The 25725-nt window shown below is 40.5% G+C and overlaps 1 protein-coding gene across 3 annotated transcripts in view; it reads left to right on the forward strand.

Moving 5' to 3' along the window:
* Positions 1-25725, forward strand: part of CDON (cell adhesion associated, oncogene regulated) — a 100748-nt gene that overhangs the window by 12345 nt on the left and 62678 nt on the right. For all 3 annotated transcript variants that reach the window (XM_055581226.1, XM_055581225.1, XM_055581228.1), the window contains 3 exons: positions 21833-21969; positions 23742-24014; positions 25503-25649. In XM_055581226.1, coding sequence (XP_055437201.1) covers positions 21894-21969; positions 23742-24014; positions 25503-25649 — 496 coding nt within the window. In that variant the 5' untranslated portion in view covers positions 21833-21893. The remainder of the gene's footprint in view (positions 1-21832; positions 21970-23741; positions 24015-25502; positions 25650-25725) is intronic.

The raw sequence follows: 25725 nt of genomic DNA on the forward strand, positions 1-25725 counted from the left end.
GGCAATGGCACCCCACTCCAGTACTCTTGCCTGGAAAATCCCATGGATGGAGGAGCCTGGTAGGCTGCAGTCCATGGGTCAGCTAGGAGTCGGACACAACTGAGCGACTTCACTTTCACTTTTCACTTTCATGCATTGGAGGAGGAAATGGCAGCCCACTCCAGTGTTCTTGCCTGGAGAATCCCATGGACAGAGGAGCCTGGTGGGCTGCCGTCTATGGGGTCGCACAGAGTCGGACACGACTGAAGCGACTTAGCAGCAGCAGCAGCAGCAGCAGCAGCAGCAGCAGCTTGAGCCTGCCTCCCAATTAGTAGCTATTTCTTTTCTGTTTTATATCATTGTATGAAAGAAAGTGAAAGTGTCAGTCACTCAGCTGTGTCAGACTCTTTTGCAACCTCATGGACTATAGCCCGCCAGGCTCCTCTGTCCTTGGCATTCTCCAGGCAAGAATACTGGACTGAGTAGCTATTCCCTTCTCCAGGAGATCTTCCCCACCCAGGGATCAAACCCAGGTCTCCTGCACTGCAGGCAGATTCTCTACCATCTGAGCCACCAGGGAAGCCCCATATCATTGTATAATATTGGCTAAAACAAATATTAATGCTACAGCATTTAAGGATAGCTTACTTGTATTCTTTCATTGTAGATCAAACTAGTTTAATGAGATAGTTTAAAAGTTTTGATGACCAAATGGAGAAGGAAAGAAAGAAAAATAGTTAACTTAAAGGCAAATCTTGCCCCTCCTCCTGGGCTGGAGAAGCTGAGTTATAAGAGCACAGAGTCCAGCTCCTAGTTTGAGGTGTGAGGCTGTTTATTTTCACTCTGGAGCTGTATATACTACAGAAGGAAGACTCTGGCCTTGCTTAACCTAAGCAAGTCATTACTTATCTACGATCTGGCAAGCGATTTGATTAAGGTTGACAGAACTCATATAATATCAGAACCAGGCCCTCTTAATGATTGATGAAGCTTGTCTGTAAGTTTTTTTTTTTTTGAAAGGACAAAAACAGAGCAAGAATGAATACTTGTTCAGATCTCCAACTGCCCAGTATCAGCCAAGTCTGTAATGTAATGTAGTTTTATCTGTCGGGGTTAATAGGTATTAATTTATATGTTATTTTTAATGGTATAACTAAATGGCTTTAAAAGAATATTTTTAGATCAGTAGGTTAATTTGACTTCTACATGATTAAATTCTTGAAATTTTGGAGATCTTGCTTCACACCCTAACATCTTTCTTACGACTTTCTTTGATGTTATATATATATTGTTTTGTCTAGTGGAATTTTTTAACCTGTAAGGAATTTTCTTATTTATTTTCTAGTGAAATTTGAGTTCTTTGCCAATTTTTGGCTTTAACCTAAGGCATTTTTACCCTCTTGCTGTCTTACCATACAACCATGATTTAGAAACCTGTAATAGTGTCACTGAGCATCCCTGCTAACCTTTGCTACGTTATTTGTTCCTTATTCTCATTACCAACAGGTTCTCTGTATGAGTGAAATGTGCAGATGTTCTTTTTAATTACTGTTTAAAAATTTTTTAACTTTTTATTTTGTATTAACAAACAATGTTGTCATAGTTTCAGATGAACAGCAGAGGCATTCAGCCATAAGTATACATGTATCCATTCTCCCCCAAACTCCCCTCCCATCCAGGGTCTTGGCAAGGCTTTAAGTCATTAGTCTACGTGTAGTTCTGTGTCCAACCACCATGATTTCTTGTGTTTTAATCATTCATATGTTGCTTAGTAGAAATGAGTATAGGACCAGAAGAACTCTCTCCACCTTATTTTAAGTAAATTGAGCATAAGGAATTTCCAGATGAGTGAAACAGTTGAGAATGAATTCATTTTCTGTAAATGGAATTTTCATAACCTGGGAGCTTTCAGGCTATTGACCATACAGGTTTAGACTACAGTAAACTCTGGAGTCAGTGTGAGTGGGATCAAAGCCTGACCCCACCATCTCTGTGACAAGGCCTCTATATGCCTTCGTTTCCCTGTCTGTATAATGGGATCACCTCAGTTAATCCCCACAGAGTGATAGGTGCTTGATAGGTGCTTCTTGCACGTGAGGGGTTGCTGCTGTTATATTATCTGTGAGTTCTGGTCTAATAGTGACAAAATATTATTGTGATGTTGCTGAATTCAAGATAGTCATTTCAAAATAAAATGAGTTGGGATTAAACTTTGGGGACTGTAAACGTGGAAAGAAACTAGAATTGATTATATGTTGCTGTTACTGAGTTGGTTAGGACTTGGCTTCCATCGCAGAGAGTGGTTAGGTTACGTGAATAATATAATAGCTGGTGGTGATTTTCCCATATCCCCTTTCTTACCTAAATTTCAGTTTTGTTTCTTTGCGATCTCCCCTTTCTCCTCATCTCCCCAGACTCAATAGAAACATACTTTAGTACCAGGAAAATAAAATTTTAGATACGAGATGAACTTCTTGCCTAGTCTTATTGACACGTTCTTAAAAGCAAGAGCTACCTATGGTTGGAACCTTTTGTTAATTCTTCTTGATAATTTTCCCACCAAAGGTACAAATGTTCTTATCTGTGGGGAATCCCAGTGCTTTCTAGGATTTTGATGTATACGTACTTAATAATGAGTTTGGCTCTCAAGTCTCTTTCAAATTACTTTTTTTCTCTTGGGCTTAGATATGGTCACAGCAGATAAATACTTAACTGGGCTTGATAGGTTTGAAGACCACCAATAAAGTGTCATTCCCAAGTTGTTTCTAAAAAAGAAATAGAATAGACCTGCGATCATCTGATGCAAATGTTTGATTTGGAGGGAGGCCAGAGGTGCACTGTCAGCCCCACCCTAGCCACGCCCTTGAGTTCTGGCCGGGATAAGCCCTCAAGTGACTGTTGAAGATTGAGTTTAGCAGTAGAGGGGAATCCAAAGAACTGGAGCCCGGAGTTGTGGAATCAGAACATGGAAAGGTGGGGGCTGCAGGCATCACTTTCTACCTGACTGTGGCCTGTCTGTCCTGGAGTTCCTTTCTGTCATCAGCACTGACAGTACTAATGCTTCAGGAAGGAGATGCTGTTCTGTCTTACTTTTTTGTTGTTGTTTTAAATATTTTTTTTAGTTAAGGTTTGAGAATTCATCTGTTTCTTCTACCTTACAGGTTGGCCTCATTATTGTATTTTTATTATATCACTGGAATCCGGGTTTTCAGGGAAGCACAGTAAATTTTGCAGCAATAATGAGCCTGTTTGCAGAAAAAAACATTGTACCATAACTCTAACATGCACAGATTTTTAAGATATTCCCTCTGGGGCCTATGGAATAGAGGATAAAGCTTAGTTGAATTGCATTTATAGAATTTTCTTAAGGTAGTGGTCTTGGTGGCTATGGAGGTGGGTAGCATTTACAAGATTCTTTCAACCTTTTTGATTTGGGGGAATGTGACTCTAGTATTTGAAACTATAATTCTTGTCTTGTCACCCCCAGTCTCAGTTGAGATTTGCAAAGATGTACATAATCAAGGAATTAGCTTTGTGTGTGATTAGTTAACGTCTTAACGGAGGTGATAATGTCCTGTATTTTGCTAAAAAGGACTGGACACTTAAACTTGAATAATGTGCCACTTCTTGCCTGGAGAATCCCATGGAGGGAGGAGCCTGTAGGCTACAGTCCATGGGGTCACAAAGAGTTGGACATGACTGAGCGACTTCACTTTCACTTATCAAAGGGAAAAATTTTTATAAACCCCAATATTGTTTAAAAAATTTTATTATTAACCTCATTTAATTAGGTAAAAAATAAACTAGATGCAAACTTCTTATAAAACTAAATTTGCACATTGTGACAAAATCACAAAACCAATGTAATTCAAAATGTTAAATCTTAAAAACTGTCTTGTTACATTGTCAGTATTGAGTTGAATAATGGGAAGATGCATGTGTGTGAAGTCGCTTCTGTTGTGTCACTCTCTGCGACCCCTGTAGCCTGCCAGGCTCCCCTGGGATTTCCCAGGCAAGACTACTGGAGTGGGTTGCCATGCCCTCCTCCAGGGGATCGTTCCAACCCGGGGGCTGAAGCTGTGTCTCTTATATCTCCTGCACTGGCCGGTGGGTTCTTAACCACTGGAGTCACCTGGGAAGCCCTAATAGGAAGACTTGGCCTTTTGATTTGATTCTTTGATTTTAAGCATGTTTAACATTATTTTTCTTTTCTTTTCTTTTTTTAAACCTTTCATTTTTATTTTAATTAATTAATTGATTTTATTAATTTTTGGCAATGGCACCCCACTCCAGTGTTCTTGCCTGGAAAATCCCATGGATGGAGGAGCCTGGTGGGCTGCAGTCCATGGGGTCGCTAAGAGTTGAACACGACTGAGTGACTTCACTTTCACTTTTCACTTTCATGCATTGGAGAAGGAAATGGCAACCCACTCCAGTGTTCTTGCCTGTAGAATCCCAGGGACGGGGAAGCCTGGTAGGCTGCCATCTATGGGGTCGCCCAGAGTTGGACACAACTGAAGTGACTTAGCACCAACAGCAGCACCTTGAAGCTTGTGGGATCTAGTCCCCTAACCAGGAATCACACCCACACCCCCTGCATTGGAAGCCTGGATCGTTAACCTCTGGACTGCCAGGGAAGCCCCTATTTTTTCTTTTTAATAATGAACTTGTTTTTAACTATTGGTCCAGTATTTTGTGGGCCACTTTAAAAGTACACTCTGATACATAATACTGAAAAAAAATTTAGAGTTCATTTGATGAAGTGCATGTATGCATTCTTATTTACTTATTGTTGATGAGCCATGGTAATGTGGGATCTTTGTAGTACATGTGTTTCTAATGTTATATTATACCATCTGCGATGTCATCTGCTTTTCAAGTTGGCGCACTTATGTTGCCATGAGCTAGAAGATGATTTACAGTTCCTACTTTTATTTTCACCTGTTTCAGAACTTTCTTTGAATGGTTTTATGTAACATCATTTGACCTTCACATGTCATGGGTATGATCCAAGAACACAAATGTAAACCGGGCATGGAAATCTTGTGTCGTGTCTTTATCGTTTTGACTGATGACCTGGAATAAGATAACAATAATTCAGGTTTCAGCAGTGCAGAAACACAATAAAATTAAAAAAAAAAAAAAAAAAAAAGATTTTCATACCTTCAGAAATTCATCTGCAGATTAAAACTAAAATAGAAAAGGAAAACTAAAACCTGGTAGATTGAAGCATCCTTCCAGAATAAGAAGTGGCTGTGGATTCACAGTGATTTCAACAGGCATAAAGAAGAGACTATACTCAAGGCTCTCCTTTTATTTAGGAAGCTGTGTGTAGAAAGGGTGAAGTGGAGGCCTGGGCTCACCCTGGGCTCAATCTCACCCCCATCATTTATTAGCTATGCAATCTTGGGGAGATTATCTGAGCACTCATTTTGTGCAGCTTACTTCGCAGGTGTTAGATATACAGAGGTGACCAAACTAGATGTAGTTCCCTTCCCTCGTGGGCCTAATATTTAATCCAGGTCCGGTAGAAATTTTTTACATTTATATGACCTATAGATATCTAGCCTAGTTCCTTATTTTCACAGTGTAATGAGTCAGGTAAAACCAACTTCTGTGCATTCCCTTCAATACTGTTCCTTGGTTACCATTTTTTCTCAGGAAATCAGATTCAAATGAGAATCAAAGCCATTACTGAAGAAGGGAAGAAGTTTTATTTTATCTTTTTTTAAAGATCTTATAGACAGGGCCATCTTTATTTGATGTAACATGATGGTACAGAGAGAAAATTGCTTTAATTTATAGAAGATTACAATAATTTATTATGGAAATGCTACAGATTCAGGTATATACTTGTTCATTGATTAAATTTAATGTGCATACAGGGAGATATAGGACTTCTATAACATAGTATTGGAGTGAAATTCCTTATGTTTTATCTCAGTAATTTCTTAAAAAAAATTTTTTTTTCTTTTTTGTAAAGTTTTAAAACAGAGTTTGAAAATAGTCTGCAGAGAAAGTAAGGGGATAACGGGAATTTTGCTTCCCAATAAGGTCTAGAAGTTTGGCCTATTTTGGAGAGGAATGTTAATAATGAAAAGTGCAGGTGCTACTGGGACCAGTGGGGTCTTTTTGAGTGGCAGAAACCTGTCAGTACTAAGAGCGAAAACGCTGCTTTCGGAAGATTTGTTGGTTGACATTCAAGACAAAAATCTGAGGGGGGTGTGTGTTTAATGCTTCATTAAGAGACACATGATTTAACCTATTTTATAACCAAATGTTGGTGATGAGCTGTTATAACATAATCTACTGATTTATCAGACTGAAGACTTTAAAGTCTTGAGATCACTGTTTCTCAACATTGATCTTTAAATCAGCTTGATTTATAGTGAGGATTTTATATTCATATGGAGTAAAATGAGAAACAGCCAGCTGAAAGACATGGAGTGATTACTTCCTAAAGCCAAATTTATTCTAAAATTACTTTTTGGCTCATGTTTTGTTCTGTTCCAATGAACAATGATTGTAGATGGCAGTTCTTCTTTTCTTTTTTTTAACTTGGTAAATGGTTGGTATACTTACATGGGACATACGGGTGTTTTGTTTTATTTTTAGGTGTCTCTGGTTATTGAAATCCAAAACTCTGGGAACCATTGCTCTCGATTAAATTTGGTAAACTATCAGTGTACAGTTTTCCAAATTGGATGTGTGGCATCTTTGCTGTGTCTCATGCTGAATGTTTCTCCATCTGTAGTGTTTACAGCCGTGTGTTTATGATGCGTCAGCATCAAGTCGGATTCTCCCTCTGACCACAGACTTGAGTTGGCTTTTTATCCTCCTCCAGCAGAAATGGTAATGCCTCACTTAGTTTTACATGTACCTTCATTGTTCCATATACTGAGGTCAGGAGGCAAACACTTAGAGACTCTCTCTCTCTCTATAAGAGTTGCTTTTAGCTGTTTTATTAGTCCTGCTGTTGGTTATTTTAATTACTTGTATGTTTTATTTGTACCCCGAGGCTGCTCAAGCAAAGAATGCAATTCAAATAAACAAAATAATATCTGATTTTTGGAACACCCACACCTGCCAGCTGGGCCTTCCTCTTAAGTTCTTACTCAGGTTGGCATGGAAGCTGGGCAGAGAAAAAGGAGGTGATTATGTAGGTTATGAAATGTTTTCTTCAATGTAAGTTCTTGGAAAGCTTGATAACTTAGTAGTTTTCAAATCAGCGGGGCTGTTTGCTTCATGATCAGTCTTTCTTTTGTAAGACAACCCTGAGTTTTCACAAGAAGTTCTGTCTTTTCCATTGTGCATATGTTTCTACCAGTGTTCCCAGAATTCTGTGAAAACCTCACAGACAATTTGACTGTAAAATAGTGGATGACACTTTCACAAAGCAGGAAAAATTTGTAGGGAAATTTCTTCAGTTTCTTTGTTATTATTGTTCAGTCGCTAAGTCGTGTCTGACTCTTTTGGGACCCTATGGTCTGTAGCCTGCTAGGCTTCTCTGTCTGTGGAATTTTCCAGGCAAGAAAACTGGAGTGGATTTTTCCTTCTCCAGGGAATTTTCCTGACCCAGAGATCGAAGCCCTGTCTCCTGCATTGGCACGTGAATTCTCTACCACTGGGCCACCAGGGAACCTCAGTTTCTTTACCCGAATACAAAGTAAAGGGTCTGCCTCTTCAAGTTCTTACAATGAAATCATAAACTTGTCTCCTGCTCTTTTTTTTTCCAACTTGGTGTTTTGGTTTTTTTTCTTTTTTTTTTTTTAAATAAGAGTGAACACAAGCACTCTCTTTTTTGCTTGCAAACTGGAGGGCTGCACTATATGCTTTTGACTTAATTTTTAGAGCTGAACTGTTGTTGATTTTGGACACCTTTGCTGTTTCTCTTCCCCCTTTCCTCGTTCATTAATGCAGTCATGTTTGGAGTCTGCCAAAGATGAGGCAAAACTAGTGTAAGAGCTGCACACGGGCTTTTAGGTGCTTTTTCATTTAAACATAGCACTTGTAAAATGTTTGTCATAGAATTCTAAAACTGAGAGAAAATTGTGGGGGCTTTCCCCCCCTCTATTTGCAGACAGAACCTAAGCCACACTAATTTACTAAATGTTCTACCTGATTGAATCCTCTAGGAAAAAGAATTACGTCACTGTAGACTACCAACTGTTAATTTTTAAAAAATATATTTTGAATATTCTTATTAAATACTTTAAAAATAGGTTATTAAAAAATTCAAACTCCTGTCACTTTTGGAAACTTTTTTAATGTCAAAAAAGTTTTAAATGCTTCTGTTTATATGTAATCCAGGAGTTAAAGATGTCAGAGATTTAAGAAATGAGATCAAGGTCTCTGTTATCTTATTCTACTTCTATGTCATCTTTTCACTAATCATTTTTTTCCCCACCTGCTTTGAATATGGACGCTCAATACATTTTTGTTGTATAAATGAATTGAGAAACTGCTTTTTGTGTTTTTAGGCTACAACTTTCAACTCTACTCATAATGTCTTAGAAAATGGGTTGAAGGAAGAGATTTTAGAAATTTAAGCAAAGGATCCAACCCACAGCATTCTTATAAGATTCAAATTAATCACCTGTCATGTTTCAATGCCATTCTCCCAAATCTTCCCACCCTCTCCCTCTCTCACAGAGTCCATAAGACTGTTCTATACATCAGCGTCTCTTTTGCTGTCTTGTACACAGGGTTATTGTTACCATCTTTCTAAATTCCATATGTAAAATATCATGTATGAAACGAGTTGCCAGTCCAGGTTCGATGCACGATACTGGATGCTTGGGGCTGGTGCACTGGGACGACCCAGAGGGATGGAATGGGGAGGGAGGAGGGAGGAGGGTTCAGGATGGGGAACACATGTATACCTGTGGCGGATTCATTTTGATATTTGGCAAAACTAATACAATTATGTAAAGTTTAAAAATAAAATTAAATTAAAAAAAAATAATCACCTGTCATTATATGAACAATCAAGTTAATCATTCTCTTCTAAATCTCACCAAGAATGAAAACCAAAAACTCCTCAAGTTGTTCTAGAGGCCAATAATAAGTCCTTAAGAGTTCAGCTACAAGGTATATGCCTGTATCAACATGTATGTTCTACAAATGTCAGCTATGACATGAGTATAGTGTGATATGAAAAAAATATATATCAGAAGTATACCAGAACTTAAAATATCTAAATCAAAATTATGTCTTTAAAGAAGTCTGTTACCTTGGGAAGCTGTGTATTTAATATCACATTGCTGTTATTGTACCAAGAAATTTGGTGTTCTTTTGGAATTGCCTTTACTGTTTATGGCACTTAAAAAATGTTTTTTTGTATTCTTGAGTATTTTGGAACGAACCATTAATAAATTAATTGGGTGATGTTGATGGAGTTAAAACTATATGGGGTTAAAAATCAAGTGTAATCATAATCTAATGAGATGATTTTTATGCCTTGTTTATACATGGACACCAAAAATAATAAACAGGGGATTTTCAGAAAAGATTTACACAGAGGAGCGTCACTGGAATAAGTCTGTCTGTCTTCCTGGGTGGGTCTGTCTGCTGTGCTGCTTTTCCACTCACGTCCGCGTGCACTGTGTGTGTCTGCTGTGCTGCTTTTCCGCTCACGTCCGCGTGCACTGTGTGTGTCCGCTGTGCTGCTTTTCCGCTCACGTCCGCGTGCACTGTGTGTGTCTGCTGTGCTGGTTTTCCGCTCACGTCCGCGTGCACTGTGTGTGTCTGCTGTGCTGGTTTTCCGCTCACGTCCGCGTGCACTGTGTGTGTCTGCTGTGCTGCTTTTCCGCTCACGTCCGCGTGCACTGTGTGTGTCTGCTGTGCTGCTTTTCCGCTCACGTCCGCGTGCACTGTGTGTGTCTGCTGTGCTGGTTTTCCGCTCATGTCCACGTGCACTGTGTATGTCTGTGTGTATCTCCTCTATCAGTGTGCTCTTGAATTCTTTCTTTGGACCTTCCTGTTTCCCATTGTCCAATATAATGTCACAAAGCAGCTGCTGCTCTTTGGTGTACCTGCGTGCAGCCCAGCAGAGTTGTTCCAGCAAGCTTTGTTTCATTTCTGGTGGACAAGGTGGACCCACTGCTAAAACGGCGTCTCAGGCTCTCCCAGTTGGACTAAAACTTCATGCACTATTGTGTTGTGTTTACAAAGATATCCCAATCTTAATTGATCCATTTTTCTATGTTCACTTCGTCAGGACGTTGTATCTTGATCATTTCTTTGGTTTTTATCTGTCTGTCAAAGCTTCTAAGAATGCAGGGTTTTTTTCCTACAGGCCTTTGTGTGTTTTTACTTGTTTCTGTATTTATCAGTCCATTTGTGGTGACTGTGCTAAGTGCCCAGGAACCTGTGACTGACACGCATGCCAGCCTATGGCAGCGCGCGAAGGGCCGCATTCTCCGCGCCTAGCACACGGGCGTGCTGCCGTGGCGGCTCTCACAGAGCCGTGTCTCACCCAATCCCATCACCAGCTTCAACAAACTGGGCCTCCTAAGAAATATACACCCCTTCCGTTATTTTATTCAGCTAGGTTTATTTATTTTTGGTTGTGTTTATTTTGCTTTTTAAAAATTCTTTATTTGGCCATGCTGGGTCTTAGTTGCAGCATGTGGGGTCTAGTTCCATGACCAGGGATCAAACCCGGACCCCCTGCTTTGGGAGTATGAAGTCTTAGCCACTGGACCACCAGGGAAGTCCCTATTTTATTTTTTTTTAAATTGGAATATAGTTGCTTTACCATGTTGTGTTATAGTTTCTGCTGTACAACAGTGTGAATCAACTCTGCTGCTACTGCTACTGCTAAGTCGCTTCAGTCGTGTCCGACTCTGTGCGACCCCATAGACGGCAGCCCACCAGGCTCCCCCGCCCCTGGGATTCTCCAGGCAAGAACACTGGAGTGGGTTGCCATTTCCTTCTCCAATGCATGAAACTGAAAAGTGAAGGGAAGTCGCTCAGTCGTGTCTGACCCTCAGCGACCCCATGGACTGCAGCCTTCCAGGCTCCTCCATCCATGGGATTTTCCAGGCAAGAGTACTGGAGTGGGGTGCCATTGCCTTCTCCGGTGAATCAACTCTATGTATGCATATATTCCCTTCCTCTTGAGTCTCCCTTCTACCTTCTTTCATCCCACCCCTCTAGGTCATCACTGAGCACCAGGCTAAGCTCCCTGTATTTTATGCAGCCAAGTTTAAAGGTGGAAGAAGGTACTTGGAGACGAGTATCACTAAGTTCCAGGTCTCTAGGAAACTCATAATTCAGCAGGTCATATAATATAAAAATCATCCTGATGGAGGTCCAGTGCCCAACCATCATTGATTCAAGTTTGTTTGCAGCCAAGATATTTATTCTTAGATCTCTAAATTTTTGTTGTTGTTGTTGTTTTGCTTTTTCCTCAGTATTTTACTGTATACATTAGAATATATTGCATGGAAATGAGTTTCTCCTTCAGTCCTTATTTCCTCATTATGAAAATGAAATCTAAGCCAAAACCCCTTGAGGGTGTCATTCGTCATGGCCAAGGAAAATTCATTCCATTTGGTAAGGTCTGAGCAAGGCATTGTCCTTATTAACAACTATATTAATTTTATTGCCTAACACTTATCATCCAGAGCTCTTTTTAAAATGGCTTCACCTTCCTTCTTCTTATTCTCCATCAAAGAGCATTAGCCCAGTGTCTGTCTGTATCTTTATAACATCAGCCTGTTCAAGTTCAGCTAGTTCTTTGCAAACTTAAAATTTTGCATTTGGCATTTGTTTTGTGGTTACCATTACTGTGTTATGTTTTCCCACGAAGCCAATTCCAATGACAAACCCGAAAATCGACGGAGAGTTGGATTTGTGGCAAGTGTTGATTTTGTGATGCTTTCAAGGGATTCAAGAATAATCTCCTTGAAACTTGCTGTATTTTGTGTTTTTAATGATCCCTCCTAAGTCATGCTTTAGAATTTCCCTTGTCTGTATGCAGCTATGCTTTTAAATATTTGGAACACTCCTGTACAGCTTACTGTGGATGCCAGAATTATCTTATCTCCACAATTCTTGGTTTCCTGTGCTCTAGAAGCAGGAAGAAATAGCCTTTTTGAAAGAGAGTGGAACAGGAACACTTGACTTTTAAAAAAAAAAAAAACACACACACACAAATATGTGACTAGAACCCAACTCGACCCTGGCTCAGACTCCTTCTCTTTTGGTGAGTAATTAAGACCACATTGGCTCCCATTGCAGCTGGCAGCCCCTCACGGGTGCCTTTTTCTGCTCATGACCTTTGATCTCAGTGACCTTTCCTGGGGTTAGTCCTAGGCCCTTTTCATTGTGTTGGAGCTGAAGTGGCTCATGTGCAGTTGATTATTTCTTTGCTCATTTGGCCTTTTTGGTGCCATAACTCCAAGTCACTTCCATTTGTTTCCTCTACTTTTGATGGTCCACAGTGAAAGGAAATGCTTGTGGAGGCAGCAGGATCAGCGTGTCTGCTCGGCTGACTTGATTGAGGCTCTGGAGAAGTGGGGGAAGGGCTGTGAGGTCTATAGGTGTCAATGGTTTAAAAAACTAGATGCTTATGACTGCGTGATCCTTCCAAGCTCATGGAAGCAGATACCACCAAGAGCTGCGTTTCCAACAGCAGTGGAGGTAGGGGAGTGGGGGTGGGGGTGGAAGGGTTGGCGGGGGGGCGGTTGTGCTGAGTTTTGGTGAGAAGAGAGGTCTACCCATTGTTGACCTGGCCTACATGCTGGACATCCTGCATCTCTGCTTGCACAAAATTTATACACTCATTCTGCCCTCGAGCTTTGCAGCAGGTCGCAGAATGCGTCCTTGTCAATTGCACATGACTGCTGGAAAGGATGCTCTGGTTTCTAAAAGCGCTGAGAATAGCCCCCAGAGGGGAACATGCTGACTCTTAGAGGCTGCATTTGCTGCCACTGGACTTAGGAGAGCTCTTTTTTCCCTTCTCCTTCCCTCCCCCTCCTCCTGCCCCTACCCACGCCTCCAGTCAGACCACTGAAGGATGCCTGCCAGCTGTTACTCTCATTTCTTGGGACCCCATGTGGGCAGCCTGAAGACTGTCACTGATCAAAGGCTGCAGGGAAGGAATGTGTCTGGTTACCCTAAACCATGGTTGGTACCTTTGAAAGGTATACGGGGGCATGAAAGTCCAGGGACATTTGGGAACTCATTTTTAAGAAGTCTTGAGTTTCTGATTCCATCCCTGGAATATAATTTTCTGTCTTTTCCTCTTTTGTTAAGACAAAAAACTTTTACTAGCATTGATCATGAGCTTTATTTTTGAGAGAGGAATGGATACCCCTTTAAAGTTGATTTTATTTCATTTTTAGGCTTTAGCCTGAGACTCCTTCCCCCTTAGGGAATCACAGTTTCTCTGTCTGCCCTTGCCTCCCTCATTACTCTTAAGCTTTTCAGCTTGCCTGCTAGGTCTTTTCTAGAGTTTCTCTTAGCTCCAACTCAACTTATTAGTTCCACACCTTAAGATGCATCCTTTTCGTTCCCTGCTAACTCCAAACAGCAACAACAAACCACGGAAAGCCCTGTGGTTTCTCATGTGTTTCCTGTCTTAGTGAAGGCAGTCGTCCATATACTCACTCTTCCACGTCCGAAATCTGGACAGCAGCCTCAATGCCTTTATTTATGGCCAAAGCCAAAGGGAAACAGAAGTGAGCAGACAGTGGATTCCAAAGATGTCTAAGAGATGTATTCCTTCCCAGGTCACATCGTTCACTACCCAAGTTCCATTAGTCCCACCTCCTAAATAGCTTTTGAACTTGTCCATGTCTTAACATTTAAAAAAAATCTTTCACATGTATGCCCTGTTATTTCTCTAGTACAGGTCCCCTTTCTTTTTCACAACAACCTCCTAAACCCTCTTCAGCCTTTCTCCACATGGCAGGGTAAATGGTTTGTCAAAGGCACAAGTCTGATCTTGACTCTTGCTGCCTAAAAGCTGTTAATACTCGACTCGGAGGAAAAAAGCCAAATGCTATAACCTGATTTATTTTGTTCTTGATACTCTGGCATCTACTCAACTATGTGGCCTTATTGTCTCCCTGTCCTTACTGTCCAGCTCTAGTCTGTTCTTCCTTACTCTCTGTGTGTCTAATTCTGTGCACACACTCTTCCTTCTGCTTGGAATATGCCCCTCCCCTTGCTTTTCCTCCCTTCCCCCAAACTTCTGCATCTGACTCCCCTAATCATCGTCTCCTCTGGGATGTCTTCTCAGCCTCTGAGTCTTGATTGGGTGACCCTTCTGTTTTTCCAGTAGCACCTGTGCTTGCTTTATTTTGTGGCTCATCTAACCCCTCCTTACCTACTTTAATTCCTAAAAACTTGTATATCCTAAAAGCCTTGCTTCTTTATCTTCTTCTCTTTGTTTTTGGCCACACCCTACGGCTTACAGGATCTTAGTTCCCTGACCAAGGATTGAACCACGGGCCCCAGCAGTGAAAGCACCTAATCCTTACCATGGGCTGCCAGATAATTCCATTGAAAGCCTTGCTTCTTAGTGAAAACCATTTCCATTGATTCTGATGGGGAAAAAAGTCATGACATGTTCCATCCCAAACCAGGAGAGCTAAACTATTTCCATGGATAGAAAAGTAAATCAACTTAGCAATAAAAACCAATTTGTGTAGGTGATAAATAGGTGATACTATTTTGAAAGCAAATAGTGTCTTCCTAAATATGTTGCAATGAGTTTATTTCACTTAGCAAAGGAGAAAGAGAAGACTTGAGGGTGCTGGCTGGTGAGGGAGGGCTGGTGAGGGAGTCCTGCCGAGGTGGGGCAGGGAAGTGGACTTGGAGACAGGAAGTCCTTTAAAGCATGTAGTTACCTTCCATTCACGTGGCACGTCAAGTCATAGCACACAAAAGCACCTGATGGCAGAATAAAGGCTAAGCATCAGGGTGTTCCACAGTTGTGAAAACGATGTACTCCTGCTGCAGGCAGAAGATTAAGCGTTCACCGTCCTTTCTCTCTTGGTATCTGTTCACAAAACATCCAAATAAATATAGCGGACCATTCAGATCCTCTAGATATTCTCTGATAAAGACTGTGGCGTCGTATAAACTGGTGGGTGTCTCTTTGCCCCCAGCTGTCCACGTCTCCTTGTTTAGTTTCTGATTGTAAAAGTTATATAAAAGTTTATACCGAATAAAAAGAGGCCATCCACTGCTTAGATACAGCCATCATTTAAAACTGGACATTTAATTTCCGAACACATGGGGTTTTTAAAGTGTCTTTGGCATTAATTTCTCATTTAAATGCTTTCTTCTCTGCGATCACCCTGTGTTTTCTGTCTTCTGACTTTATTGAGGGTTTCAACGGTCAAGTCAAAGGTCTCTCTTGGTAAATGTCACACTGCATTTAAAACTGTGTGGGGTATTTTCAAATATCTTTTGATATTGACTTCTAATGTAATTCCACAGTGATAAGAGAACAGACTCAGTATGATTTCAATATTTAGGCCATGAAATTTTTGGATCTTGTTTCACATCCTTGGATATGTTCCAGTGTCTCCTAGTTTATAGTCTATGGAAATTTGAGTAGAATTTGTATCCTACTGTTGTGTGAAAATGGAATAAATCTTAATTCTGTTGAATTGGTTCATGGTGCTTTTCAGGTCTTCTGTATCCTTCTACTTTTCTGTATATTCATTCTGTTAATTTTTGAGAGTTTGATATTGAAACTCCAACGAAACATCTTAATACTTAATTGTAATATATAGTGAAACTGTCTGTAACTTTGTTTCATATTTTCCAAGTCTTCTGTAAATGTGTTACCATACTTTCATAATTTAAAAAAGAAAGAGGAACAAAGAAGCCGTCCACAGTATGCAGTAGCCTTGGAGCCGCAAGCTTAGGTGCTCTGTTGGGTGAATCAGTACTGGACGGGCTTCTTGAGCTGTCACCTGCGCTTACCTGATTTGAAGCATCTTGAAGGCAGCGGTCCTGCTGGTTTTGCCGCCGGCTGGGTTCCCAGGCCAGCGCAGCGCCTGGCACGGAGTAGGAGGCTTAATGTTTGTCCAGTGAAGGATGCATTCCTCTGCTTTGAACTCTTTCAATACTTTTTACATTCTCATCTACTTATTATATTTTTCTTTATTTCAGAGTTCATTAATTCAAGCCCTCTTTTCCAAATTAGGCTGCACTTTCCTCCAGCTCAGAAATCATGCCTTCCTCATCTTCCTCATCTTTGTACCTCTCCCAGGATCTTGCCCCAAGTAAATACCCTGCATATGGAATTAATTGATTGAATGAATATTGGAAAAAGTAAGATTCTCTGAGAAGTCTGTGCAGGAAATGTTGTTTGCTTAGCTAAACTACTCAGATATTCAGAATGAAGAAAACTTGGAGAGATTTACAGTTGCTTGTGATTAAGGTCAAGGTGGTTCAACGGGTTTAAAAAAAGGTTTTTGACTTCCATAACCGAAATTGTGCAGAATTAAGCAGTATCTAGTAAAAAAATTTTAAGTAGACATGCTTTATTTTTTCTTTTGTTTCAGTTCAGTTCAGTTCAGTCGCTCAGTCATGTCCGACTCTTTGTGACCCCATGAATCGCAGCACGCCAGGCCTCCCTGTCCATCACCAACTCCCCGAGTTCACTCAGACTCATGTCCATCGAGTCAGTGATGCCATCCAGCCATCTCACCCTCTGTCGTCCCCTTCTCCCCCTGCCCCCAATCTCTCCCAGCATCAGTCTTTTCCAATGAGTCAGCTCTTCACATGAGGTGGCCAAAGTACTGGAGTTTCAGCTTTAGCATCATTCTTTTGTTTAGTTACTGCCAAAATATCATTTTTTTCCCCTCCACAGTTGAGAAATAGGATGCTTTGAAATAGTTTGAAAATAAGAATCTATCTTTTTTTTTAAAAAGAAGGAAATTATTATTTTATGAAGAAAAAGATGCCTTTAAGAAAGAAAAGTAAGAATATTATGTTTTGAAGAACAGTACTGATCCCAAAGCCGAATTTTTTGTTCACAAATTAATCACAGTTATTCCCTAAGCCTCAAAGAAAACTCTAAGAACATCTGATATAGGAGTCTAGGGAGGGGATAATGCAGAGAGGCCGCTTTGATCATCCTTAGGAAAGCAGAGGCGTTCCTTCAAAAACAGAGGAATCAAATCTAGAAATTCAGGAAAGACTTTTCCCAAAGGATTATTCTGGCAGTGTGTTGAAAAGGGGTTATAAAAGCAACAAGTTCACAACCTGAACAATAAGTTAAATAAATGTTAGGGAACTATTTCCTTTCTTATTCTGAGATGAGGCATACCTTTAGTTTCCCCTTGCCGACAGAAATTCTCTTAAGCCTGGGATGGCTTAAAAGTACAGTTTGTAATGCAAGACAAATTGGCTTCTCTGTAGGCATGCGGGAAGGGCTTACAGAAAGCCCTGAAACTCAGGAGGTACCAGCTAATCTTGAGTTAGGACTCAAGGAGCAGCACTTGGGCTGTCTGTTACTCTTCTTGTGGTCAGGGATGTTTGTGAGGCTGGACCTAGGTTTCCCTTGGTGGCTGTTGAATATAATTTCAAGCTACCTGATGAGCAGGGCAATGGAATCCAGGTCCTTTTTCTGAATATCACAATTCTCTAACAAGCTGAGCAGGCCTGCCAGGGATAAATATAAACCAAGTCAACAAATACTTAGTCAGTAACGGTTAGGGTTGTAATTCCTTTCCAACCACCCAAATTAACTGACAGAGTCTCATAGAAAACATGGGCATATTCCTGTGTGATACTGTTTAGGTAGCAATAATGAGCTGTGACGTTTTAAAGGACAGCTGTAAAGTAACTTACTAGATCTCATGCTGGGGTTAAAGTTGACTCTGGAATTTGTTTCACTGCTTTTCAATAAATAAATAGTTGAGGAAAGATTTGGCAAAAGGAAGAAACTCTCCTCCTTGTCCTCATCGTCTCAGGAAAGTGTCTGCTGTTAACAAGTTGTTTGAATGTTTACTTTGCCTTGACTGCTTAGCAGCGGTGTGTCAGTTCTTGCCCTTGAAACAGGGGAGAATTCAAATAAACCAAAAAAGGCTTTCACACAGCTGGCCCTTTCTGCCAGTGAGTGGTACTGTAGTATTTTCTCCCACTTTTTAAAAGAGCTCATCAAGGAAACATTTAAAAGGCAGTCCTAAAAAAAAAAAAAAAAAGGCAGTCCTTGAACTGATAGTAGATGAACTTGACTTTGCAACTTGGATATTTTTGGAGTCCGTAGTATAGAGAAGAAGCAAGCAGATCCTGAGAAGTACTTGATTTATTCAGAGACATTCTTAAGATGCCTTGCCTTGTATTGCTATACCCAGTTTTATCGATGGTTAGATTTAACCTTTCTTTTCACAAATAAGTATGCATGTAGAATTCTCACTACTAAAATGTCATTAATGTAGCTTTGGCCTTACATTTTGTTGTGTTTTGTATCACAAATGCTGTGTCCTGGCCAAGCAGGAATATGGGAAGTGGAATTTGTCATCAAAATAACCACTCTTTGGATCTCTAGCCTACCAATAGTACCTGGTATACAGTAGGTACTTACTGTATGTTTGCTGATTTTTGAAATCATATCTATGAATGAATAGTTGAATGAAGGAATAAAAATATAGCTAGGTCACACGGAATTCAGTTGATATAACAGTTCTCACTAAATATTACTTTGTTAAGGTACTTCTGGGAATTACATTCTATGAAGGTATTCCTTTCATTTTCAGAAACATCACGTGCCTCTTTTCTGCTAGGCATTCAGTTCAGTTCAGTTCAGTCGCTCAGTCGTGTCCGACTCTTTGCGACCCCATGAGTTGCAGCACACCAGGCCTCCCTGTCCATCACCAACTCCCGGAGTTCACTCACACTCACGTCCATCGAGTCAGTGATGCCATCCAGCCATCTCATCCTCTGTCGTCCCCTTCTCCTCCTGCCCCCAATCCCTCCCAGCATCAGAGTCTTTTCCAATGAGTCAGCTCTTCACATGAGGTGGCCAAAGTACTGGAGTTTCAGCTTTAGCATCATTCCTTCCAAAGAAATTCCACTGCTGATCTCCTTCAGAATGGACTGATTGGATCTCCTTGCAGTCCAAGGGACTCTCAAGAGTCTTCTCCAACACCATAGTTCAAAAGCATCAATTCTTTGGCACTCAGCTTTCTTTGCAGTCCAACTCTCACATCCATACATGACCACTGGAGAAACCATAGCCTTGACTAGATGGACCTTTGTTGGCAAAGTAATGTCTCTGCTTTTGAATATGCTATCTAGGTTGGTCATAACTTTTCTGCTAGGCATTAGAATTTGCAAAGTTGAATATGACATCATTCTTGCCTTTAAAGAGGTAGCAGTTATGTAACCAGATAACTTGCAGCACAGAGCAGTGAGTGCAGTGGTAGGCAGTGACCAGGGTATAGAGTTAGCACAGAGGAGAAGGAATAAAACATATCTGGAGAATGGCATGGACCTTGTGAATATTCCTAATTTATTTGTTTGGTTTATTGTTCATCTCACAAAAATGTAAGGTATACATTTTTGTCTGTTATTTTTTACTTATATATGTATTTAAGCTACTCTGACCCCAGTTCCTAGAATAGTACCCAGCATATAGTAAACATTCAAAGGGAGGTTCAAAAGGGAGGGGATATATATATACATACCCATGGCTGATTCATGTTGAGGTTTGACAGAAAACAACAAAATTCTATAAAGCAACTATCCTTCAATTAAAAAATAAACAAATTTAAAAAACTGTAAAAAAATTCAATAAATACTTGCTGAATGAATGAATAATTTTCCTTTTGAAAGGAGTTTACTGATTTTATTTCCACCAATGAGATATTATAGTGATTTTTACCCACATCTTTACCAGTGCTGGGTTATGTGAAACTTCTTTTTTAGCTTTGTTAATGTGTTATAGAATTTCTATATTAAAAAACCAAAAACAAAGAACCCAATATTTCCATGGCTGTCATCCATCTATCCTTAGCAGTTCAATTTTTCTGCTGCCATTGATAGCAATGGGCTTCCCTGGTGGCTCAGATGGTAAAACAATCTGCCAGCAATGTAGGAAACCCAGGTCTTATCCCTGGGTAGGGAAGATCCAGATGGCCAAAGCATGGCTATTGAGCAACCTGCTCTTCAGCTGTTTTCCCCCCTGTAGTCCTCCCCATTTCAGGAAACAGAACTTTATTCTGTAACATCAAAGACTAAGAGTTATCCTTGACATCTCTTTATCTTGCCTTTTCTACCCAAGCCTTCAGCAGATTCTGCTGGTTTACCTTTAAGTGAAGTGAAGTCGCTCAGTCGTGTCCGACTCTTTGCTACCCCGTGGACTGTAGCCCACCAGGCTCCTCTGTCCATGGGATTCTCCAGGCAAGAATACTGGAGTGGGTTGCCATTTCCTTCTCCAGGGGATCTTCCCAACCCAGGGATCGAACCCAGGTCTCCCACATTGCTGGCAGACGCTTTAACCTCTGAGCCACCAGGGAAGCCCCGTTTACCTTTAGAGTCTGCTTTAAATCTAGTGATTCAGTGACTGCCTCTGTTGTATCTGATGCACCCTATAGACCAGTGAGAGGCAGTCCCTTATTACATCTATATGTTTTGGTCCTTGGAGCTTGTAAAAGTTCTAGAAACAGTCTTACATTTTAAAAGAAATAAGGCAATGTCCTGATACAGAGCTTAACAATTAGGGCAGTATAGATGAGAGAATCCTTATGATATAAATGAGACAAAATACTAATTCTATAAATGAGAAATGGTAAACAGCTCTTTGAATGAAGCAGCTTGGTCAGTTGAAAATTCAGTTATTCAGATCCCAATTCTGAACCCTTACAGACACTGCTGTATGCTCCTCTCCCAACTCTGTGCTCGTCTGTGAGTCCAGGTAAGAAGAGAGAATGGCAGTTTGGGGGCTGAAGCTTTTCTGCATCTTCATCCTGTGAATCACTGGGTTCAGTGGCTGCCCACCATTTTGCAAGCTTTGTGTAGAGAGCCTCCCATACAAGACAGGCAGCCACTAACGAGGTGCTTGCACCAGCTTGTCCACACTCTTCCGTTCCTGCCCCACTTCAGTCATCCTCCAGTCAGGGATCTTAAAGCATAATGAGACCCCATTACTCCCTTCTCTAAGCCTTCCATGGGCCCGCCGTTGCCTTGAGAAGAAATGCCGACATCTTCACCGTGGCTTTTGAAGCTGGGTGGGATCTCACCTGGCTCTCCTCTGTGCTCTTTTTCTGGCTCATCCCACTCTCACCACAGGGGTCTTTGGACGTTCTGCAGAAGGCTCAGGCCCCACCCAAGCCAGCCCTTAGTTTTCTCTGTGCAATCCATGAGTCCCCATCTGAAAAAAAGGGAAGAAACCCAGGAGTCCCCAACTCATAGTGTTGTTGCGAAGGTTCAGTTAATGTATGAAAACCACTGAGATGGTGTCTGGCCCATGCAAAACACTGTATAAATGGTAGTTAAAATTTTGTTGTTTTTGTTATTGTTTGTATTGTAAGGAATGTAGAGAAGGAATGCGTTTTGGTTGAGTTTTAGATGGTTGTGAGTTGTACAAACAGAAATGGGCGAAAGACCATAATGGATTCATTTGGAATGATTGGGTCTGTGTAAAATAAGTATCTTAGTATCTTGGAAGAATAAGCGGAACTTCTGACTTTAATGCCTACAGATTATTTTGTGAACTGGGAAGATGTGGATCATTAAATGCCTTGTATTTGATGCGATCTATATAAAGCTTGCGAAGTTGAAGGCAGCCTCCATGTGCAGGACTCTGGCTCTTCTGAGAATAGATTTCAACTGTCTTTGTACTTTATAATTTCCTTCTTTTTTCCCCTATGTCTCTTAGTGAGCCAAAGCCTGGGTTTTGCCCTGGAAGTCTGCCCTGCCCGCTTCTGTAATCTGACGCTATGCATCCAGATTCTAGACCCTTACAGACGCTGCTGTACGTTACTCTCCTGATGCTGTGCGCTTCTGTGAGTCCAGGTAAGAAGAGAGAATGGTAACTTTTGGGCTGAAGCTTGTCCTCATCTTAATCCTATGAAAAACTTCAACTTTAATGCTTTGCCAGTAGTAATGGTTTATAAAGACATTTCTAAGATTTGTTTGGCCAACGGAACAATTTTTAAAACTTTAATTAAACAATTTAAGGATTTCTTAGTAGTACTTCTAGGCACTCACAGTCCTTCCCATCATTGTCCTTGTAATTTATTCCTTTTGTTGCCTTGAAAATAAATATTTTCTGATCGTGCTTTTTTTCCAATGAGGATATGTTACAGATTTCTGAATTTGGAAATTATAATAGGAATAAAGTGCTGACTACATACCACCGCAGAGGAGTTTTAGAATCAGTATGTAAGAAGACTCAACTTGGAATGAGAGAACTTGGTTTGAATCCCAGGTCTCATGACCTCACCTAATTTATTATCTCTTGCATTACTGAAAAGCTTTAATGTGTTTATTATTAAATGTACATATAAGCCCAAGGCTGATACATGGCCCATATGCATTTCTTTTTATTTTAGATTTGCGTGAAGATTTATATAGAAGTATATACAAATACGGTGATGTTTATTTATTAATATCTTTATAATCTTTGTTAAAAATACTATATAACTGTGTTTGATTTAGTAAGGGAAAATTGATTTAGTGGTTTTATTTGTTTTTTGTTGGGCTAAATAGCAACCTCAGATTCAGTTGAGGCATTTCCCTTAATCTTTATTTCTGGTAAAATACCCTATAAAAGTAGATTCAACAATTTATTGTGTTTTTTCTTTTAAGTATTTTATTATACCAGATTAACAGGATTCCTCCCCCATCCTCTTTTATGGGTGGAGGAGAGGGATCTGTTTTGATACTTGAGTGCAAGAACTTCTCTCTCCCAAATTCCTGGAAGAACAGACATAACAAATGAAACTATTCCAAACACCAAATAAAAATGTTCAGATTGATACCCCGTTTATCCTTACATCCCAGAAAGGATAGGCTTTGTATTTCAATGTGGCTTCCTGACTTTCTACTTCTGCTTTCTTAAAAGTTGAACATGATTTATATTAAAGAGAAGTAGTCAAGAAGTGGTTGTTATTGTTTAGTCGCTAAGTCGTGTCTGACTCTTTTGCAACTCCATGGACTATAGCCCGCCAGGCGCCTCTGTCCATGAGATTTACCAAGCAAGAGTATTGGAATGGGTTACCCTTTCCTTCTCCAGGAGATCTTTCCAACCCAGGAATCGAACCCCTGCCCCCCGCATTGCAGTCAGGTTCTTTACCACTGAGCCACCAGGGAAGCCCAATCGAGAAGTACCATAATCTTTATTGATAAAATAATTTGCTCTTAAAAGTCAAATCCTATTGGTAATATGGAAGAGAATTCTCTTTATTTTGAAAGTCATCTTTTTTTCAGATGCCTAATTTCCAGTTTTTAAAAACTGCTTCATTCAAAGAGCAGCTCACCATTTCTCATCTACAGAATTAGTATTTTGTTTATTTAGATCGTAAGGATTGTTATCTGTACTGCCCTAATTGTTATGTTCTATATCAGGACATTGCCTTGTTTCTTTACAAATGTAAAGCTGTTCCTAGAACTTACACAAGCTCTTAAGGACCATAGCATATAGATGCAGTAAGGGATTGCCTTTTGTTGTGTATATGCCAATAAGTATATTAACTGTGCTCTTTTTCTCTCTCCCCATATCCCCTCTTCTCCCCCATTCCCTCCCCCACCTCCACCCTTTGTGTACGGGGAATGTTCCCTTGCAGACTTGGCACCTTATTTTGTTTCTGAGCCATTGTCTGCTGTCCAGAAACTTGGTGGACCTGTAGTACTGCATTGCTCTGCTAAACCTGTGACTGCTCGTATCTCATGGTTGCATAATGGAAAAAGGTTGGACAGAAACGTGGAACAGATTAAGGTTCATCAGGGCACGTTGACTATCCTTTCTCTTAACCCCTCACTTTCGGGTTATTACCAGTGCATTGCCAACAACAGCGTCGGTGCCATCCTGAGTGGTCCTGCAACCGTGTCCACTGCGGGTGAGTTTAATTGTGTCCCTGTGATAGATGCTTTTTCCTGAAATTACTCTCAGTACCTGCGTTGTTCGAGTTGTGGAAGGAGCATGGGCTTTGGAGTAAGATACATGTGAGTTCTCATCCCAGCCTTGACATTTGTTGTGTTTAACCCCAGGGGAATGATACTTGAACCTCTGTGAGCCTAGCTTGGTGTCTTCCATTGTAATAAGGGATGTGAAAATTATTTTGTGCAGACTTAGGACAATTTTCTAACGTGAAACTGAATTTCCTTGTATTTTAAAGTTCTTAATATCAGCAACAACAGCTGTTGTCTGCTTTGACACAGTTATTTCCTGCAGTCCTTTATCATTTTCTCAAATCTAATTGTTTTATTTACTTTGATTGCAGAGTGGTTTTCGTGTATTTAATTGAAACCAAGTTAAAGAAGTGGGGAGGGGGGGAAATAACGGCAAAGAAAGGAATGTTGAGTATTGAACTTATGGTAAATCTAGACTGCGTGGTTTTCTTAGTAAGTTTGAGCCATCTGCCTTTCAAACGATGATGGCTTCCAGTAATGGAAAACGTCTTTGTGAGGGCACCCCTATTTACAGAACAAATCTGGATTCCCCAGGAGTAGTGAGTTTGTCATAACTGAGAAGAGTAAATGTTTTTGTAGAGCTGTGACCCATGGACAGCTCCAAGTCACACGCTGGAGGGCTGAATTCCTAGGGGCAGGCTGCAGAGTGCTTTCACCATTGGCCATAATAAAGAGTGGTGCTGGCTCCATCTGTAGTAAACTTAAACAGGGACAAATTGAGACCTAGTTAGGGAACTTCTTTGGCAGTGGTTAAAACTCAGTGCTTCCTCTGCAAGGGGCCTGAGTTCCATCCCTGGTCTGGGAACTAAAATCCCACATACATACACACACACAAAAGTTAAAAAAAAAAAAAAAAAAGAATTAATAGTATATTTGGTGCTTCCCTGGTGGCTCAGACAGTAAAAAATCTGCCTGCAATGCAGGAGACTGGATTCTCTCCCTGGAAATTCAAATGATACACTGCTTTTTTTTTTTTTTCTTCTTCTATGTCCTAGGTTCATTCTTATAAACCATTTTATTGCTATGTGAGTAGCTACAAACAGAATAAAGATGCATAGGGAAAGTGAGCTGTGATGAGAGACTGGATTAAAAAGGATTCATCTTGATAGAATGGGGAACAGTTATGCTTTATAGTCCTCCCTAATGTTTCAGGAACAGTTTGCTTGTCTCGTAGTCTCCTGGAAGCATTGACTTCTCAAAAAAGGTGCCATGACTAAGCCCCAGCTCTCAACCATGCACCTCTATCCCAACTGCTTACTGAGATAAAAAGATTCTGTACTCTGGGAACTGGGATTAGCTGCCACACACGGCTGTGGTGCCAATATTTTTTCTGGTTTTAAAATGTCCTTTGGGGAAGAGAGTTCAAATTTGCATTTATTTATTGATCTGTCTACTTATTTACTTATATATTTCAGTTCTTGGTGATTTTGGTGCATCTGGAAAACATGTTATTACAGCAGAAGAAAAGAGTACTGGTTTCATTGGCTGCAAGGTACCAGATAGTAACCCCAAAGCCGAAGTGCGCTATAAAATCCGGGGAAAGTGGCTGAAGCAGTCCACAGGTGAGAACTCTAATGAAAAGCCAGTGGCACCCATGGAACAAATGCCATTCACCAGCTTCCTTTAAGCTCTGTGTGC

This window comes from Bubalus kerabau, chromosome 5 (assembly GCF_029407905.1).
Source record: "Bubalus kerabau isolate K-KA32 ecotype Philippines breed swamp buffalo chromosome 5, PCC_UOA_SB_1v2, whole genome shotgun sequence".
NCBI classification, from domain to species: domain Eukaryota; kingdom Metazoa; phylum Chordata; class Mammalia; order Artiodactyla; family Bovidae; genus Bubalus; species Bubalus kerabau.